Source organism: Scyliorhinus torazame, chromosome 11, assembly GCF_047496885.1.
Source record: "Scyliorhinus torazame isolate Kashiwa2021f chromosome 11, sScyTor2.1, whole genome shotgun sequence".
Taxonomy (NCBI): Eukaryota; Metazoa; Chordata; class Chondrichthyes; order Carcharhiniformes; family Scyliorhinidae; genus Scyliorhinus; species Scyliorhinus torazame.
The window spans coordinates 131,026,824-131,047,144 of NC_092717.1; the positions used below are offsets into that span (position 1 = coordinate 131,026,824).

The 20,321-nt window shown below is 42.4% G+C and overlaps 1 protein-coding gene across 3 annotated transcripts in view; it reads left to right on the forward strand.

The window, feature by feature from the left end:
- The window catches only part of atp6v1h (ATPase H+ transporting V1 subunit H), a 155,707-nt gene extending 135,992 nt beyond the window's left edge, over nucleotides 1-19,715 (forward strand). For all 3 annotated transcript variants that reach the window (XM_072467771.1, XM_072467772.1, XM_072467770.1), the window contains one exon: nucleotides 19,330-19,715. In XM_072467771.1, the coding sequence (XP_072323872.1) occupies nucleotides 19,330-19,390 (61 nt within the window). In that variant the 3' untranslated portion in view covers nucleotides 19,391-19,715. The remainder of the gene's footprint in view (nucleotides 1-19,329) is intronic.
- Nucleotides 19,716-20,321: the final 606 nt, after the last annotated feature.

Here is a 20,321-nt window from a genome sequence, read left to right on the forward strand (position 1 = left end):
TGTCTCTCGGTGCTGCAGCTGTCGAGGAACACCCCGCTAAACGCATCCAAATCTGGACTTTATTTTGTCCAGTTAAATCAAGGCCTATATAACTGTAGTTGTTGCTTTGTCTTTTGACTGGCTTGTAGTTGGAGTTAATTTTTTTACATCAGCCATGTACTCTCATCATCGTTTGTGTGTTAGGTTCAGAGTGCTGAGAGCTGTATGAGATCATCAAAGGCTTTACGAATGTCACTGAAAGCAAAATAAGTGGATTTCTTCTGAACCCTGTGTTCTGCCAGTTTGTCCTTTACTGATTAAATTACAAGCCTTTGTCATATGCAAAATACATGAACAATCACTGATGCAGCAAAATTCTTCAACTGTTTTCATTACATCGAGATCCCTTTCTGCTAAATAGAAGTAATTGTTGCATTATGGGACCTCCCAAGGTTATGGACACCTCAAAGAGAATCATATTTCTTGACCTCAAAGCGCTTCTGTGAAAGATGGGGATTTTTGCCAAAATTGCTGAACTCTGGCTCAGGAGAACTTTGTGCATGGAAATTAATTTACTGCTTTCTGTTTTGAGGAATAACTTTAGGATACCTAACATGGGTGTGATTTCATTTTTCTTTTGAAAGATGTTCAAACTCCACTTTATATAGATAGATCTGTGATACCTGCAAGGGTGCTGTCTCTGAGACTTTCAATTCACAGAATAGGAAAATCACCAGATTTCTTAATGTGCCAAGTACTAGTAGGAATGTTGCCTATTATTACACTATATGACATTGGATTTCTCATAGAAGACTGAGTAAAGTCAGGGGACAAGAAGCAGAATGATAGCAAGCTGTCTGTAAAACAAAAGACAGTCCGTGTTAAAGATAGTTACTCAAACAGGCAAAATATGGGGCATGGTGTACTACAAGGATTAGCATGAAGATCATTGTTCACTATTTGCAATAAACAACTTGGATTCTGGAATCAAAACTAGTTTCAAAATGTGCAGATGACACCAAATTGTGGGTGTCAATAATACAAAGGAGTACTGCAAAAAATATCACTTGCAGAATGGGCATTGTAATAAAATGAACTCCAATATAGAAAAATGTGATATATTCTATAGGAAAAATATAAAGCCTCATTGTTGGAAAGTGTCTAAATAGAGAAGCAGAGGGCACGGGTGCAGTTAATGAAATTACTGGAAGTAGTGTCAGAGGTTAAGACAATCAGGCAATGCACTGGGATTCATTTCTAGAGGGTTAGAATTGGAAAGCAGATAAATTATTTTGTATGTATAGAGAATCTGGCGTAGACCGCATTTGATTTGTCTGCACGTTATAAAAAGAATGTATAGGCACTGATGAGGCGCATAAGCGATTTACTAGAATGGTAGAACGTGTCCATGCCCTCTCTCTGCAAGAGTAATTCAGCTAATTTGACTCTCCCACCCTTGTTCCCTTGCATTTTCCTTCAAGTGGATATCCAATTCCCTTTTAAAGCCATGATTGAATCTGTCTCACATACTCTGGCAGCACTGATGCATTCCAGATCCTAAACATTCATTGTGTGTTTAAAAAAAAAAAAAAAAAAATCCTCACGTTCCCGTTGAGCCGTCTGTCAATCATTTTAAATTACTGTTCTTTGCTACTCAACTCTTCCCCAATGGAATTAATTTTTGCACATTTACTCTGCCTTGACCCCTCATGATTTTAAACATCTCTGAAGTTATGAGCGGTTCATAAAGTATAAAGTTATGAGTAGTTTATAAAGTTGTGAGTGGTTAATAAAGCATGAGGATCCAGGACTACATAAACAGTGTTAAGAGCCCCGCCAATGTTAATGTAAGGGTCTCCCAAAACCCAGAAGGATTGGTGAGGCATGATGCAGCCTTGTTGTAATTAAGCACCAAAGAATATTTATTAACTTAAAGGAAACACACAAGAAAAGGTTACATGATAACAATACACTTAACTACACAAGCAGTATCAAGTTTACCCCCGTTCCCAACTATCTACATTCCTGAACTAACCCGTTTCCAAACAATATCCAATACCATAGATAGCAAATAGTTAACACCCACAAGGTATTTTCAAGATCAGAAAGGTCTTTCTTTATTTAAGTGAACCGATTTCACTTTCAAGTTAGCTAATCACAATTTGCCTTTCTCTGCTGGCTTTCCTTAATTAATCACCATTGTCCAAGCAACTGTTAGCTGTTATCTCAAATTATTGTTTCTGTAAGCTTTCCCACTGCCAAGATTAAACTGACAGGTCTGTAGTTGCTAGGCTTATCTCCGCCTCCCCCCTTTTTTGAATAAGAGTATAGCATTTGCAATTCTCTAGTCACCACTTCTGTATTGGAAGATTATGGCAGCCTCTCTTCAATTCGTATTCCTACTTTCCTCAACATCTTGAAATACATCCTATCCAGTCTTGCTGATTTATCAACTTTAAAAACAGCTTGCCTTTTTAATACCTCTATCACTTTTTAGCCCATCCAGTATCTTTCACAATGGCTTTGGCAGCTAAGACAGCTGCCATGTACTCGGCGGTGCCTCAGCCATGCCCTCTTCCCTCATGCGTAAATCCAGTTTTCTCTCTAATCATTTTTTAAAAGCAAATTGAGAGTACCCAATTATCTTTTTCCAATTTAGCGTGGCCAATCCACCTAGCCTGCACATCTTTGGGTTGTGGGGCCGAAGCCAAGCAGACTGGGGGAATGTGCAAACTCCACACAGGCAGTGGCCTGGGGCCGGGGTCGAACCACGGTCCTCAGCGCCATTTCTGTAGTGGTAACATTGCTGGACTAGTAAACCAGGCCAATGCTGGAGCCATGGGTGCAAATCATACCAAGGCGGCTGGTGGAATTTGAAATCGGTTCATAAATCTGGACTGTAAAGTTAATTTCTGTAATGGTCAGTCATCATAAAAACACATCTGGTTCACTAATCTTCTTTAGGAAAGAAGATCTGCCATCCTTATCTGGTCTGGCCTACATGTGAATCCAAGCCCACAGCAATGTGGTTGACATTGAATGCCCTCTGAAAAGGCCTTGCAAGCCATAGGGATGGGCAATTATAGAATATCTTTTGGTTCCCTTTTCCATTAACTGCCAGTCTCTTCTCATACTATCTCTTTGCCTCTCCCCTTTTCCACTTCCCTCTGAACGTTCCATACTCAGCTTTATTCCCTCATCTTTCAGTTGAATCACTCATCTTCCTCCTGACTTTTCTCTCACTATCCCTTTTGCCATTCAGGCAGCTCCGGCTTTGGTAACCCTACCTTTCCCACTTGTGGGAATGTACCTTGGCTGTACCATTCACTCCTTAAAGCCTATCATTCTATTATCCTGTCGTTTGTCAATCTTTGATTCCAATTTATCTGGGACAGATCTATTCTCATTCCAATGAAATTGATCCAGCACCTCTTAAATGTGTTTACTCCATCCTGCTGCTAATCCTTTTCCACAGCTAATGTAAACCTTTTGATTCTATGATCACTCACCCCTAAATATTCCACTATTTGTCCACTTGACCCATCTCAGAACAAAATTTGCACTGCCTTGTTTCTTTGGCCAGAAACCTACTAATCCAGAAAGTTCTTCTGAACGCACTTCAGAAACTGAACTTTACAATATTTCAATCCCAGTCTACATTAGGATAATAAAAGTCCCCATTATCACTAAAGTTCTTGCACCTTTCTGTAATCTCCTTGCAAATTTGCTCCTCTACCATTCCCACTAGTGAATTGCCTATATATTCAAAGCCGCGATTGAACAGAAAAAATTTGAAGTGTAATTTTGGGTGAGTTTGGCAGAGTGTTCCTCGACGGCCCATATTTAGCAGCACTTAGTGCCGAAAATGAGCTCCCACAAGAGTCTCGCCGTTACTGGTTGTCTCGCCATCTGATTCGCCAGACTAGCACCTCGGTGTCACGAGCTGCTTTAAAATCCTCCCTCACCAGTCAGCGCGCAGACCTGCTCCATGCTTTGGCAATGCCAACCTAGCCAGGCTTCTCGACGATGTGGATGTGAGATGGGACATCCTGTTCCCCCAGCAGCAGGGTCAACAATGGCACTGGGAAGCAGTGGTAGCGGCTGTCAGTGCGGCCAGGAGGACCACAGATCAATTTCAGATGTTCAGGCTTCAAAGATTCCTTGATGCTATGCACTAATCATCTGAGGCATGGCACTTGTACTCTGGCGTAAGCACTTGAGAGTTGAGAATATTTTGATTTCTTAAACCGTCAATAGGAACAAGGATTTAAAAATAAAATTGCGTAGCATTCCACATATCACAGTAGCCATTTAAGCAACAAGGAAACATCATATTGATACCAATACAATATCAGCTCATTTTCACAAAGTCAAACACACAGTACCACCCCACTCGGGTTCCTCAACAGAAACGGAGGATAAGCCTGAGAATGTGTTATCATGTCCAGAACGTTGATTCAGAAATGATCTGTCTATCAATGTGTTACTTGTTCCATGTATCAGTGCCATTCCCCATCCAGAGCCACAGCTGTGCAGGCCATCCCACACGGCCCAATCTCACCGGAACAAATCCTGGTATCCACATATTCCACTGGCGCTCAAGGTGCAGTTGAACATGCTGGACATCCAGCATATTTAACCTGCGGTGACATCCAGTTACATGCAGCACTCAGCACATCAGCAACAAAAGCATCAATAATTAGCGAAAGTATTTCTTCAATGGTGTCATCATGCGGCCACTTTGGATCAGGGTCGCGCACCAGGTCCCGTCTTGCCTCAAACTGGATTGCTTTCTGGACCCATACATCCCCTGAGCCTGGTGTTCCATGACCCAGGCATCTTAGGAAAAATTGTCCTTCGACTACAGAAATGGACGGAAACAGCAACAAGAGCCTCCAGGCATCTGCAACTTGCATAACTGAGTGGTAAACTTAATTTGGACCTTATTGTGTGCCTTCTAATATGACCCCACCTTACTATTTCTTTTGGTAGCATTTTCTGTCTTCACCGTTTCTTTAATTCACCTTGTTTTGCCTTTCTATTGCCACATCCAGCTTTCCATATTCCTGTCAACTTATTTAATCTCTTCCAACCAGCACCAGCAAACTGACCTGCGAGGTCATTGGTCCTGGCTCTCTTAAAGGTGATCCATCTGTAAATGTCCTATTTCCCCAAGAACCAGTCCCAATGTCCCAGGAATCTGAAGCTTCCCTCCTGCAACATTTCTCCAGCCACGCTCAATTTGTTCAATTGTACTCACTCACAAGTCGTACAGGATTAATCCAGATATCACTTGCTAGTTTCCTTTCTCTACCCCAAAAGATCTGCCTGCAGAACCTCTACCTCTTTCTACCTGATCATCATTGGCACTGATATTGACCTCAACCTCTGGTTATTCATTCTCTCTCCTCAGTGATTTAGAGCTTCTCAATGACCATTTATGACCCTAGCACCAGGGAGCCAAGGAATTGCAGCCATGTCCGCAGGAATGTTTATCTGTTCCCTTTGACAAGAAGAATCTCCTATCACTGTTACTTTCTATTCTTCCTCCTCCTAATGTGCAGATGAGGCACCTGTAGTGTCATGGATTTGGCTCTGGCTGCACTCCTCCGAGCTGAACACTGGTTAGATAGAGAGCAAGGTGTACTTGGGACTTGCACACTACCTGGCTGGTCCTGCTTGATTGTCTGGCGGTCACTGATTCCCTCTGCCTACGCATTCTTAATCTGCTCAATTTCTAATTAGAGGCCATGCCATTAAATCCAGACCAAGATTGAGAATGTCTAAACCTAATTCATATTTGACCTCTGGAAAATCACCTCACTCTGAACTGTTGAATTATCAAATTTAATTAAATAAAAGCAAAACACCGCATATGCTGGAAATCTGAAATAAAAACAAAAAATGCTGGGAAAACCCAACAGGTCTGACAGCATCTGTGGAGAGAGAAATAGAGCTAAAGTGGAGTCTGTATGACTTCTTCAGAGCTCTGAAGAGTCCTACAAACGCAAAACGTTAACTATATTTCTCTCGCCAGAAATGCTCCCAGACTTTTAGTCATTGCTTTCCTCCTACTATACAGTTTCACACAATGTTTTCTATATTAGTTTGAAAATATTAAGGGCCAAAAACCAGCACGTGAACAAAATGTCATTATTAATATGCAAATAGGCTGCAAATTCTAGTGCGAGAAATACCCAATTAATTATGAATCACCGATATTTGATGCCAGTTTTGTGCCATGCTGCATTTATTTCATGCAAGAGAATCTCACTTTTAACCTTCATGAAGTTACTGCATTTTTGCATAAATTGCCTCTTGAAATCACCACCAGAGTTGATTTTACTAATTAACAAAATAATACTTGTTTAATCAACGTAAAACTGTTGGTCACTGCCAATCAACCCAAGTGCCAGGAAATAAAGCATTTTTACCAAAATTTAGTTTCTGTGGGAAAATGTTATCTTAATTATTCTGTAACTTTATGGCCTGTGAGGGTGGGCACGGTGGCGCAGTGGTTAGCACTGCTGTCTACGGCGCTGAGGACCTGGGTTTGATCCCGGCCCCGGGTCACTTGTGTGGAGTTTGCACATTCTCTCCGTGTCTGCGTGGGTCTCACCCCCACAACCCAAAGATGTGCAGGTTAGGTGGATTGGCAACACTCCATTGCCCCTTAATTAGAAAAAATAATGGGTTACTCTTTTTAAAAAAAAATTTTTTTTTAATTTTATGTCCTGTATGGAACCTCATTTCAGAACAATCAACTTGAAATTTTGAAAAAATTGTTTCCTTTTTGTCTCTTTAAATGCAATCTTTCTTCCCCTCTCGCTCTACCTAATTTGACATTGGATTTGAACAGCCATTCAACTTTTTTCCAACTCCACTCTCTTTATTTCTCAATCCTTAAATCTAATCTGTTAGTGTTTGTCCTATCCACCAAGGTTCCATATATCCCTTTGCTCTTGATGTGCCATTATCAACTCTTGTTTCCAACAACTTTGTGGGAAATGCCCTTAACTTGCATTAATAAGTTTAACAAATGGAATATGCTCCATCAAAATCATAATGTTTGAACCTCATTTGTTAAAATACAGCCTTATAATATTCTGTGTATTTTGAATCCTATGCCTCAAATGGTTGCACATGATAGTGAATCAAAATGTACATTTTAACAGAAGGAGATAAAATGTTCAAATATGCATTTCAAAGAATAATTGGCCAATGTTTATTGAGAGCAATCAGGCTGAACATGTTTTCATTTGTGATGTGTCACAGGAATTCACTCCTTTGATGTGCAATTATAACTCGGAAAGTTCTTCAAAATAGCACCACAAAATGTCATCCATGACATTAAGACTTTTGAGCACAGTATTTTTAGGAAGAATTAACTAAACACTTAGTGTGGATCTTCATTATGCTTCATAATTTGATATAGAGGTGAAAAACAGGTTGTCACACTTTTTCAAAAATATTATTATTACTGAAATTAGAATTTTTTTAAAATGGAATTGCTTTAAGAGTTGTTCCGGATTGAGTATTGTGGATGCAGGGTTTTGGTGAAAATTTTCAATAGATTTCAGTTCCAGCCGCTTTTGAACCATGCAATTATCATATCACTTATTAAGTCCAGTCATGTGTGAAATTTGTGGGCAGCTTTAACAATTTGTTGCTTCAGAAAGCAAATTGTGAGGAGGCCAGGATTTTCTGCTCCCTTTGGTGTCATACAGGAAAGTATGACGAGGAACCTAAAGTTATATTTTATGTTGGCGTCGATCTTGCTGCAATTGTCCCATCACTCTGTTGGTGGCAGGTCTTGTTTCCCGCTTTTCAATGTTGGGAAACTTTTTAGAATATATTTGCATCTTGTTATCGGGTCCATATGCTGGAATCATACCCACCTGTCAAATAATTCATCCTTGGTGGCATGATGTCAGAACGGTGTGAATCTCAACTGGGTTCAAAAGGTGTGTGCCGATTGAGCCAATCCAAGTGGAACGCTTTAGGCGAGTACAGCAAACATGGAGGTGAGCACAGTGATCGCGAAACTGCACTATGTATTAAGGTTGCTGACTCTAGCATGCTGCTTCTGACTGGGGAAGATAACCAGCCTTTGATCACCTCTAAGTCTGGAAGGGTACCAATGGCCTAGTTAGAAGAATCCCAGGGAATGACTCCAGCATAGTGGGGGAAGCCTTCAGGATACCTGAGGCGTAGTCGGGGGAGATGAGTGGAGAACTTGGGGAAGGGGAGACTTCAGGGTTCTGGGGACTAGTCCGGAAGACTCCAGGGTACCGGGCACCTAATTGGGTCCGGGGAAGTCTTCCAGGGTACTGGGGGAAGACTGTCAAGTGTGAAAAGCACCAGGCAGCACGGTGGCACAGTGATTAGCACTGCTGCCTCACGGCGCCGCGGTTCCAGGTTCGGTCCCGGCTCTGGGTCACTGTCCGTGTGGAGTTTGCACATTCTCCCCGTGTTTGTTTGAGTTTCGCCTCCACAACCCAAAGATGTGCAGGGTAGGTGGATTGGCCACAATAAATTGCCCCTTAATTGTAAAAAATAAATTAGGTAGTCTAAATTTGCTTTTAAAAAAAGTGTGAAAAGCACTTATCCTGAGATTGTAGTTTGCTGCTCGGCCATAGGCTTCTTAGAAGGGCCTCACAAAGGGAAGGGAAGCATGGGACATTGCAATAGGTGGGTAGTCATCACGGACTGATGGGGGAGGGGGCAATCTAGTGGGGGACGGGGCAATGCTTCTGGAGATGGGATGTTGATAAGAGCAAGGCTAATGGAAGGGCATGAGGAGTGACCATTATCCCATTGCAGCTGAGACAAGTTTGGCTGCAACTCAATTGACATGGAGTCTATACTCCTGCAATTATGCCCACTCTAGCACCACTTGGGTGTTACTGCCATTGATTGCTGCTCAGCAGTTAACCCTTGGTACACTGATTTCGAAAATCGCTGATAGCCATGACGTACCTGCACCATTGGTCGACTGGGACAGAAAATGCATTTTCTTGGACAGTTGGCAATGGCATACTGCCCAACAAGATCGCTCCTAAACATTGGCATAGCTGAGGTGTATATCAGCAAGTCCCCCTGTTGGATGTATTAGATGCTGTGGTATGAAGAGTCAAAATTCTGTTCCTTTTTCACCAACACACTTTTTTATTTCTTCCAACAGACTCTGCACAAAACTCTAATTACACATCACTAGCCACAAAGGCCACCTGAAGTCCCTTTACATATCCGTGTCAATCATTGGATACTTAACATAAATGAGACAACTAATTACAATGTCTCTTAATGCATTACTTAACTCTTAACCCATTACTTAACAGTCTCCCGTTCCTTGGAGAAAAAAAAAATTAGGTGAAAACAAAATTTTAAGAAACTCAAAAACACACATGCAATTTCCCCCCTTTATTTTTGGAAGAAAAAAAACAAGTCACAGAAACAGGTGCCCTTCATTAACAATATCCAAAAGTTAAATTTCTGTCAATATCTGAGATATATAAAAGGTCATATCCACCGCCTCTACAAAGCTTAACGTCTCAGCAGCTAAAGTGCTTTCGACCACTTTCCTTATTTTCTTTGTTTCCCACACAAGAGGGCAACATTTACCATTGTGCTCCAGGAGGAAAATTATAAAACCTCCTGTGCTTGATTTGCATAGGACGCATCACTATAAACTATGAATTTCAAGTACCTAAGGTCACCTAAAACCGGGAACCTCAAAACACACTCCTGCATTTTTAGTTTGGCCAAACGCTTTATTTGCTCTTATTGTGTCTTCCACCTGGGGATCATTCATTTTTGTACTCAACTCTAAGACATCAAAACTCACGTCCGGTCTAATCTGTCTACCTAACCAATTCAGTTGCCCAATTAAACTTCGCAGTTGCTCTTTTTCCATCTTTGAAACCATTGCATCTTTTTGTGAAACCCAGCCACGACTAATTGCTATTGGTCTGATGCTTCCAAATCAGATTGCTGACGTAAAGTTGCCCCTAACTTAGTCTGTCCGATTTCCAGTCCAATATATTTAAATGCACTGGAAGCCTGACTTCCGACCCTGAATTCGTTCCTCAAACCAGAGATTACAAAAGCTTCAAAATCACTAGTCACGCCCCACAAAAATTATTTGACATGTATCATAAAGATGCCAGAAAGGTTCCCTTTATAGTGCCAGTAAAATATTGCAGGATCTACTTTCAACTGGTAACAGCCTAACTTTAACAAAACTGACCTTACCCAAAAATACCAGACTCTAGATGCAACATTTAAACCATGTACACATTTGTTCAAATTCCAGAGTACCCCTTCTGTGTTAGCTGCTTCTTTAGGAGGACGGAGAAAAATGTCTCTCTGGAGCTGATGCCTCTGCTAGAAGGCAGCTTTTATATCTATAGATTTGCATTCCCATGCCTTTGTGGCTAATAGAGCCAAGAAGATCTTTAAAATTAACCTTCCCTGCTGTAGGTGAATCTACCATTAAATCCTGATCTTCTAAGCTTTCTTCAAATCCCCTTGCCACGAGCCTGGCCTTTGCCTTATAAGTTCCATCCGGAAGAACCTTTTCCGTGCAGATCCGTCTGTGGGATAGAGCTCTTTGTCCCCTATCTGGTACTTCCGTGTATACCCCAATTTCACTCCAACTATGCAGTTCTTGCTGTTTAGCATCTTTGATAACTTTTCATATTTATTGGAAGCCACCAAAATCTCACATGCATGTGGGCTTCTACTCCTATTAGTTTTCATAGTCTTACTCATGTTCCGAGACCTTGATAAACTACGTCCCCGCTCCCGCCTGGTAACTTGTTCTATACTGCTACTGCATGATCTTTCCTATCTGCTGTGGGATGTCCTTTCAGTAGTTCTCGACCTTTTCCTGCGGACCTGTTCACTAACCGATGTACTATCTGAACTGGCACTGCGTTTCTGTGCCTTCCATTTTTGAACTTCGTGTTCCCAATCCATTGTCTTTACTCCCTCCCCTGAATGCTGTACATTCAACCAACGTTTATACTTTCCAGTGGCTTCCCCTGCTCCACTAATAACAGTTGCATCTTCCATTGACTAGACCCTTCAGGCAAGTATGTCACTTTTGTACCAACCTTTTGGTAGTTGTCCTTTCGGAAAAATGGCCATATCCCAGGTCCATAGCCACAATGTTGTTAAAATCCCTGGCCAAAGGTAGGGTTACTATCGGTCGTGCTGGTGTCCTTCTGTACTTCGTACAAACTTCACAGCAATCACTAACCTGTTCAATCAGTTTAGTATAGTCTTCATCCCTTACCCCTGCATCCTTTAATACATTTTTCAGCCTCCGAGGAGACGGATGTGCAAATTGCCTATGCAGTTTTAATACAACAAGCTTTTTATCAGTGAAAGTCCCATTTTCAACTGTCATTAACACACCCTTAACCACTCTACTTGAAATATTATTTGTCAGTAATGAAATACAATAGTGTCCCGACCGTGTAAATTGTAAGTCTACCGTCTTTCCAAAAACTGTTGCCTTATCCTGTTCCATATCCAGTTTCATGTGTGCTTTCTTCATGGACAGTCTGCTCAGAAGCAAAGGTATCTCACTTGATACAACATCCGTGCTAATGAAATGATTCACTCCGGCAATATTGCAAGGGATCACCACTCTTTTCAGCGACTTCAGAGTATTATCACCCCCAAACCTGAAACTTGTGGAACTTTCAAATTCCTTAACCTTGTTACGATTTTCAGCATTCAAGGAGTCCAGGTAACATTTTAACCAGTCAATTGCACACACAGTAGATGTGCAGCCACTGTCCAATACAGCACAGTTGAGGGATTCTGCACCAATACCCTCATTACCGGCATAAAACTGCTTGTTAATAGGACAATGTCTTCTCTCTGAACACTATCTTTTTTTTGGATAGTTGAAGACAGAATGGTATTGAGAGCCACATCGAAAACACCGATTTAACATGCCCCGTGCATTTCTGGGGTTCATCTTCCTATTGTAAGTTCTAACTGGGTTTCTGTCTTCTTAATTTCCTTGTCTCGATCTCCTTCTATAGTCTTGGGCCCTGTTTGTAGCCGTACAATTTGGCCATCCTGTTAGTAGTGTATCTTCCATATTCTGCTTTATAGCAGGCTGACCTATTTGAGTCATCAGAGCCATCGGAATCAAATGTTTCCCCAGAAACTTCTTTAAAGCTTTTGTCATCTGATCGAATAAGGTATCCTCATCCGTAAACTGAACTCCTGTCAAAACCAGGAGCCTATCCATATTGCTCACTCTAGCACAGTCAAGTAATTTAAAGGCCAACATAGACTGTGGAAATTCCAGGTTGTGTTTCTGCAGCCTTTTATATAGTCTGCCAAATTCCATTATAGTCTTCCATGGAGAATTCCTCTATTTTCCGGAACTTATCAAAATCCGACCACGCTTCATACGCAATTAACAAGTCATCTCTTGTAAATCTTATCCATATAATGCAATAAAGTCTCCAGACCTTCTTCTGAGTCTAACTCTTCCAGTTCCAGCTCAGAAAGCACTTTGTTTCGGATTTTGCTGTCATAATGTAGAGAAAGAGCCAATGCCATACCTTGTTTTCTCTTTCCCAAGGCAGGTACCTTAGTCCACATAACTACTGCACTTCTCCATTGGTCGTACGATTCCCTTTCAGAAATTAAGGGAGGATAGTCATATCCAGCCATCTATATCCTGGGTTCAGCCATATATCCCTCTTTTTTTTTTTTTTCTCACTCATCTGGAAAAATTGTATCTTTCAACTCTTCACCTTTACACAGCAACCATTCTCTGCTACCAATTGTTAGACGTATTAGATGCTGTGGTATGAAGAGTCAAAATTCTGTTCCTTTTTCACCAACACACTTTTATTTCTTCCAACAGACTCTGCACAAAACTCTAATTACACATCACCAGCCACAAAGGCCACCTGAATCCCCTTTACATATCAGTGTCAATCATTGGTTACTTAACATAAATGAGACAACTAATTGCAATGTCTCTTAATGCATTACTTAACTCTTAACCCATTACTTAACACCCCCCATAGACCAGTTTGAGTGCAAGGCCTGAGTTAAGTTTGGGACAAATCTTGTACCTCAGATGAGAGCTCCAAGCAGAATAAATTGGCCAAAGCTGTGGCCACTTGTTCTCATGTGCTGCGGGACTAGGGTGATGAGGGGTCTTGCCCAACCAGCATGAGAATGAAGGACTGGACATCAATGTAGTGGCCAGAACGTGAGTTAGTGAGCTTTGAGAGGCTGCTTCAGACAATGAATGGACCAAGAGTGGTTCTTAAGGAGACAGGAGTTAACTGTCAAGCCTCTCTCTTTGATTTTGCAGTGAGGAAATTGTATGAAACATAGAGCCAGGTGTACCTTGTCATTATTCTCACTCGTAGGCAGGTGAGAAGATGTCAGCGGAGGCTCACCAAAGACAGGAGCAGAAACGTGAAGAGGAAGAGATGACACTGCCTGCTCCACACGTAGAGACTGATCCTCAGAGGACCGTTGCTCGGGTACAAATGATGCCGAACATACCTGCAGATTTCCTAGAATCAGTGTCGTTGAAGACTCTTCATATCCAGGGAATCGGTTGTTCACATCTGTTACCTTATGCAGGATTTGGCAGCAGTGGCTCCTTCCAGGGCTCCACAGGGTACCTCTGTGGGATTTCACAAGAATCTGCACACAATGCATCCAGGAGGAGATTCTTCACCGGGGACCCATTTCAACCAGGATCAGGCAAGCCAGGATGCAAGATGCAAATCCGTGGCTTTCCATAGGTGTAGGGTGCTGTCAGCTGCACACGTGACATTCAGATCTCCGGAGGATCAATCCGTGAACTGTAAGGGCTTCCGCCCATTGAATGTTCAGCTGGTCTGCAACCACACCAAACTCTGGGTGCTCAGGTATGTGCTCTATTCTCGGGGAGTGGGCATGTCTCCTACATTTGGAACTGCTTTCAGATCCCTGACATGTTTCAAGGTCCACAGCGGCTGCAGGGTTGGCTCCTTGGGAACAAGGGCTACCCACTGAGGAGGTGGCTGATGATGCCTGTGTGGAGTCCACAAGAGTGCAGCTGAGACCAGGTACAATGAAACTGCTGCTGCAACTTGCGTCTTAGTGGAGCAAACAGTTGGGATGTTGTAGATGAGGTTCTGGTGCCTGGACTGGTCTGGTGGAGCCCTGCAATGCAATCCGCAGAGGGTGTCGTGCATTGTGGTTGCTTTCTGCACCCTGCACAACCTGTCACGGCAACTGGGGTACAAACTGCTTGAGAAGGAGATGGAGGATCAGCATGTTTCCTCTGATGAGGTTGTTGATGAGGAGGTCCTCGAGGGAGGGGGTGTCGGCCATGGTGATGTCCGGTCGAGGCAGACAAACTCCGTTCATGCTCATTGCTGCAAGATTCATTGTGGGCCTTGAGATCCAATGAGGAAATCCCATTATCTTCACATGGCTTCTATGAGCATTGCTCTCCTGTCTGGCTGATGGCAACACACACCTTCTATGATGAGGCTTCTGTCATGGAGACACAGCAATTGCCCATAGTTCCTACATTGCAGGAAGATGATGATGACTTGCAATGGGGACAGTGCATAGATCCTCGCAGGGCTTCTGTGAATGTTGACTCCTGTCTGGCTGGCAGCACGCTTGCTCCCAATGACTAGTCATATCATGGCGATGCAGTGGAGAAAGTTTCACCTCTCCTAATCTAATGTCATCCTTTGTGAACTGTACCCTAGAGGTTCAGTGTCACCGGAGACTGAAGCAGATGAGATGGGGGCCAGCCACAACTCAAAAGGTGCAGAGAGCACACATTGATGGTGACTGGAAAGGGTGATGCTAGCCCTGTACATTGTGGGAGATATCCTCATTTCCTGTAGAAACAGTAAGAAGTCTTACAACACCAGGTTAAAGTCCAACAGGTTTATTTGGAATCACTAACTTTCTGAGCGTAGCTCCTTCACCTGAATGCAATCACCTAAGATATATGGTGGGCGGACTCCTCCATACAGCCTTCCAATCCGAGGTGTGTGCCAGACATCCCTTTCTGATTTTCCTGAGTTTATCTTTGGAGCTCCAGCAACTGAGGCACGGTCGAGTCCAGAGGCACTTCATCTGACTGGGACTCCGCAGATTCCTGCATTCCAGCAGTCCTTCAAGTGCCGACACCCTAGGGTGTCCCTGCCTCTGCCTGCTGTGAATCTGATAGTATTATGCACTCACCAGATTGTGATCCTGAGGCTGCTCTAAAACTAGATCCTGCCATGGTGTGTGTTCTGATGGAGGGTGTGGGTGAGCACTATGACAGGCCTTCAATGTCTGGGTCTGTGAATTTGGCTTTTGCACTGCTCTCAGGGCTGGAGTCAACAACCTGGCTGGGGGGGAAGACGTGGGCTGCTTCCCAGATGTTCCTGTGAAAGAAAAGAGAGATCATTAGTGCATGGTAGAGGCCTGAGAAACAGGAGATGTGACTCACAGCATTGTTGTCTGTCTATGGATGCTGCAGTGCTGGATCCTCAATCGCCATGGATCTCACCATCAGCACAGGCGCGGCTGACGTCCTCCCTTGCCAGCTACATGGCTCAGTCATCAAACTCCATGAGGACCTTAAGTTCTGGCATTCCTCCACCCATCTGGGATATCTCATTCTTGCTGTGTGGCAGCTTGTCCTGCATGAAAACAGATGGAACGAGTATAAGCAGGGTATGTGCCAGGAAAGATGATAAGGATGCCTGGCATGTGTGGATGGTGGGTGGGACCAGAGGTGATGAGGACACCACTGGCAGGGGAATTGAAGGTATATGTAGAAGAGCGAGTGGTGGTGTCCCTTGAGCTTGAAGTGAGTTCCCTGTAGATGTGTGATGGGTGTGAGTTTAAAGTGATGGGAAGAGTGATTTACCCTGGCAGAATGGAGAAGATCATCCATCCTTTTCTTGCACTGGCAGGCTGACCTATTTTACAGGACTTTAGTGCTGACCACAGCTGCCGCCACCTCCCATGCTGGGTTGGTAAAATTGCTGGCTGGTTTCTCTCCTCTGCACGGGTGGCACAGTGGTTAGCACTGCTGCCTCACAGTGCCAGGGATCCAGGTTCGAATGTGGCTTTGGGTGACTATCTGTGTGGAGTTTGTGCGTTCTCTCTGTGTCTGCGTGGGTTTCCTCCGTGCTCTGTTTTCCTCCTACAGTCCAAATATAAAAAAGATGAGCAGTTTAGGTGGATTGGCCATGTTAAAAATTTCCCCATTAGCATCCAAAGATGTGCAGGGATAGATGGGGTTACAGGGATAGGAGGGGGAGTGGTTACAGGTAGGGTGCTCTTTCAGAGGGTCAGTGCAGACTTAATAGGCCGAATGACCTGCTTCTGCACTAAAGGGATTCTGTGAATCTCATTGGCCTCTATCCAGCAGTCGCTCCAAGGAAGCATCCGAAAACTTGGGTGCGGATTACTTGGCAGCCATCACTTCCCAGTTATCTTCGAAGTGCGTGCTGGGCGTCCTTCAAATGTGCCACCCTTATGATTGCAGCACTTCCTAATTACTTGCTATTTTGCATGCTAGGTGATAGTGGAGTCGGTGAACGAGAGGTCAGTGATATGGTGCAGTATCCGTGGATGAACATTTCTGGCACTGTGCCACACTACACAGCGGGAAAAGCCGCTGTTGCCGTCAGCAGGCTCAATGCCACTTTTCCGCTCCCCATTGGCCCTTGACAATTTCTGGGAAAATCTTGCCTAAAACGAGTATATTGGGACATCGATAGGTTCAGTGAGTGGGCAAAATCTGACAGATGGAGTCTAATGTTGGAAAATGCGAGATTGTCCACTTTGACAGGAGGAATAGAAAAGCAGAATATTATTTAAATGGAGAGAGACTGCAGCATGCTGCAGTACAGGAGATTTGGTGTGCTTGTGCATGAAGCACAAAATGTTAGCATGCAGAATAGCAAGTAATTAGGAAGGCAAATGAAATGTGGCCTTTATAGGGGTGATGGAGTATGAAAGTGCAGTGGTAAGACTACCTAGACTACAGTTTTGGTCTCCTTGCTTAAGGAGGGGTGTACTTTGGAAGCAGTTCAGAGAAGGTTCACTCGGCTGATGCCTGGTAGGAGGGGTTTTTGTAATGTGGAAAGATTGAGCAGGTTTGACTTGCACTCACTGGAGTTTAGAAGAATCAGAGGTAATCTTATTGAAAGGTTCTGAGGGGCTTAAAATAATATCCAGTGGATATAATACCCGAGTGGATCAAAAACAGAACATGCTGGAAAATCTCAGCAGGTCTGACAGCATCTGTGGAGAGAGCAGAGAGCTATTGTTTCATGTCGGGATGACTCAAGCCTTTGGAATTCTTAAGCCCAGAGAGAAGAAGCTGGGTCGTCGAATATATTCAGTGCTGCATCAGGCAGATTCTTGACCTACGAGAATTATGGGAGACAACAAGAAAGTGAAGTTAAGGCCACAATCCGATCAGTCATGATCTTATTAAATGGCAGAGCACAATTGATGGCCTGAATCCCTATTCCTGCTCCCATTTGAATCTGTGAAGTTGATAAAACTTTCCATTTTTACTTAAAATAAATACGTCGGCATTTAACATAGGAACATTTACACAGCAGTGACATTTTCTAGAAAGCCAAAAGAACAAATGTAATGTAAAAATGTTAGAACAACATAATGAGTCACAGGCAGGCAGCATCCACTCTTCAATCTTTCAGTACAAATGCTTTGAACGATATTGACAGACGGCTCTGGATAATTCACTCATTTACACGCCCTCTTCCCCGACAGATACTGCATGTACATGTTGATGGTGACTGTATTAGGTAACATTTTCCACACTACTGGTAGCAGATGTTTTGGATGAATTACTTGTGTTATGATGCATTATTAATATAACCCTGTAGAAAATAGGCAGGTTTGTGTCATTTGAAATAAACAGAAGTATAAAACTTCAGTCTTGCTGCAAGGGTAAAATTTTATTTTCAATGGGCGAGTACTTTAGTTCAGATTGGCACCAATCCTGATATTGTAGAAATTCTTGAGCATTTTGATACTGAGCTAAATGCAGTACTATTTTTGCAAACTAATGCAAATAGATCTTTTGTAATCTGAAATCTTTATCTTTTATAGTACCTTATTTTGTTTTTTAAAATGATCATTATTTCTTATTTTTTTAAAATAAATGTACAAATTCAATTCTTCCATGCTGCTGAGTTTATAATCTACATTGTTTCAAAAGAAATTTATCTCTAAAAGCCTTCATGTACCTTATCACCGCTATCAAGGACTATTTTTATTCTTTTGTGGGATGTGAGCGTAAATGGCAAGGCCAGCATTGTCCTTCCCTAATGGTCTTGAAGGAGTAGATTGCCTAGTAATTTCAATTGGGAATCAACCACATTGCTGTAGATTTGGAGTCACATGTAGTCCAGACCGGGCAATGACAGCAGATTTTGTTTCCTAAAGGACATTAGTGAACTTGATGGGTATTTATGACAATCCATGATAGTTTTATGGTCACCATCACTGACACTAGCTTTCAATTCCAGATTAATTAATTAAAACTGGTAATTATTTGAAATTAATTTCCAACCACTACCATGGGTGAGATTTAATCCATGTCCCCAAAGCATTAACTTAAGCCATTGGGTTACGTGTTCAGTGACATTAGCACTACTCCACCATCTATCCTGGATGGCTCAGACCAGGTATTCTCTCGTCCCGTTCCTCCCCCCCCCCCCCCCCCCCCCCCCCCCCCCGCTTGCTGACTTGGAAAATGGAACCGGTGAGGGAAAAATGTCGTATTAAATTTTCTTCAACGGATCACACTTCATTGAAAAGTGTTCTGCCACCATTTTCTTGTGATGGGAACATGGGATTAAAAAGACTTACAGATGGAGTGTGATTGTCAATGAAGTGATGCTGCAATTCATTTTGAAAAATAAATTTAAGAGTACCCAATTCATTTTTTCCAATTAAGGGGCAATTTAGTGTGGCCAATCCACCTAACCTGCACATCTTTGGGTTGTGGGGCGAACCCCCCGTGATGCTGCAATTCTGTGGTGGTGTAGCACAGATTCTTTTTTTTTTCTTTATTTGCTCTATACCATGGTAAGAATTCAGTTTTCCCGTTTTTTTTAAATGAAGTATTATTTAATATGTATTGATTGCTTTTGTGTCTTCATTTTGTAAACCTGCTGGTTTCTTTTAGAATTAAATGTGTAATGCATTGTTGTATGTATGAAAAGGGCCTTGCATTTTAATGAACAATTTTACTGAACGCAAATTGCTCTTTAAAAACAAACATGCTAACCGTGATCCTATTACTTGTAGGGAGTACCTTGGGAAACAGCTTCAATCAGAACAACCACCAACCGTCACCACCAGAAGTTGAATTGCTGTACTACTGTTGCAATCTATGCTAAAATAATTGTTCCCAGAACTGTAAAAAGAAATACGTTTCTGAATATATTGAACGAAGCATATATCTTGATGGATAATTTGTGTTTTTCCATATGGCCACACTCTACATTTCCTTATGCTGTGATGTATTTAGTGAAATAGCAAATAAATCCTGATTAATGCAGCTTACTGTTTGAGCATAAAAGTATGTACATAATGAATAACCTGAAAGATCTGTTGTTTGAACAAGCTATCAATTATTTATGTCTTTGATTTCACAGTAATGTTTCCAATAAAAGAAATGAGCATACTCTAAAGTAGTTAATGTGCTGTGATTTGTTTGGTACTGTCTGTCATCTGTTAACTGAAACAACTTCCTCTGTGGACCTGAATCATTAATAATAATAAAAAAAGAAATTGCTTGATAAACTCAGTAGGTCTGGCAGCATCTGTAGAGAGAGAAACATAGTTAACGTTTCGAGTCCACATAACCCTTCTGTAGAACTGAAAGGGAATAGAAATGTGATTAGCTATACACTTGGAGAGGGGGAATGGGACAGAGTGACAGGAGAGATTGAAAATGATGGCATGGACATGAGACAAAGGGGCTGTTAATGGTGCCGTTAGGGACTGAAGAGTTAATAGTGGAAAAGATCGGATAGCAGAATGTGTTAATAGGAAAACAAAGGTCAGTGCTCGGTGGAAGCAAAATTCGACAACAAGGAACAGTGGTCATGTGGGGGAGAGGTGGGCTGTGTTGGGACAAGCTTGGGGAACTGAACAAAACAAAAGGGGAAGTCGATGAAGGGGAAAGCTCACAGTCTAAAGTTAAGAAAAGAACGGAAATCCCGTCGGACAGAGGAGCAGTAGAATCATTAGGTTATTCATGGAAGACCCAGCCTTCTCAATCTTGCCTCTCGCCT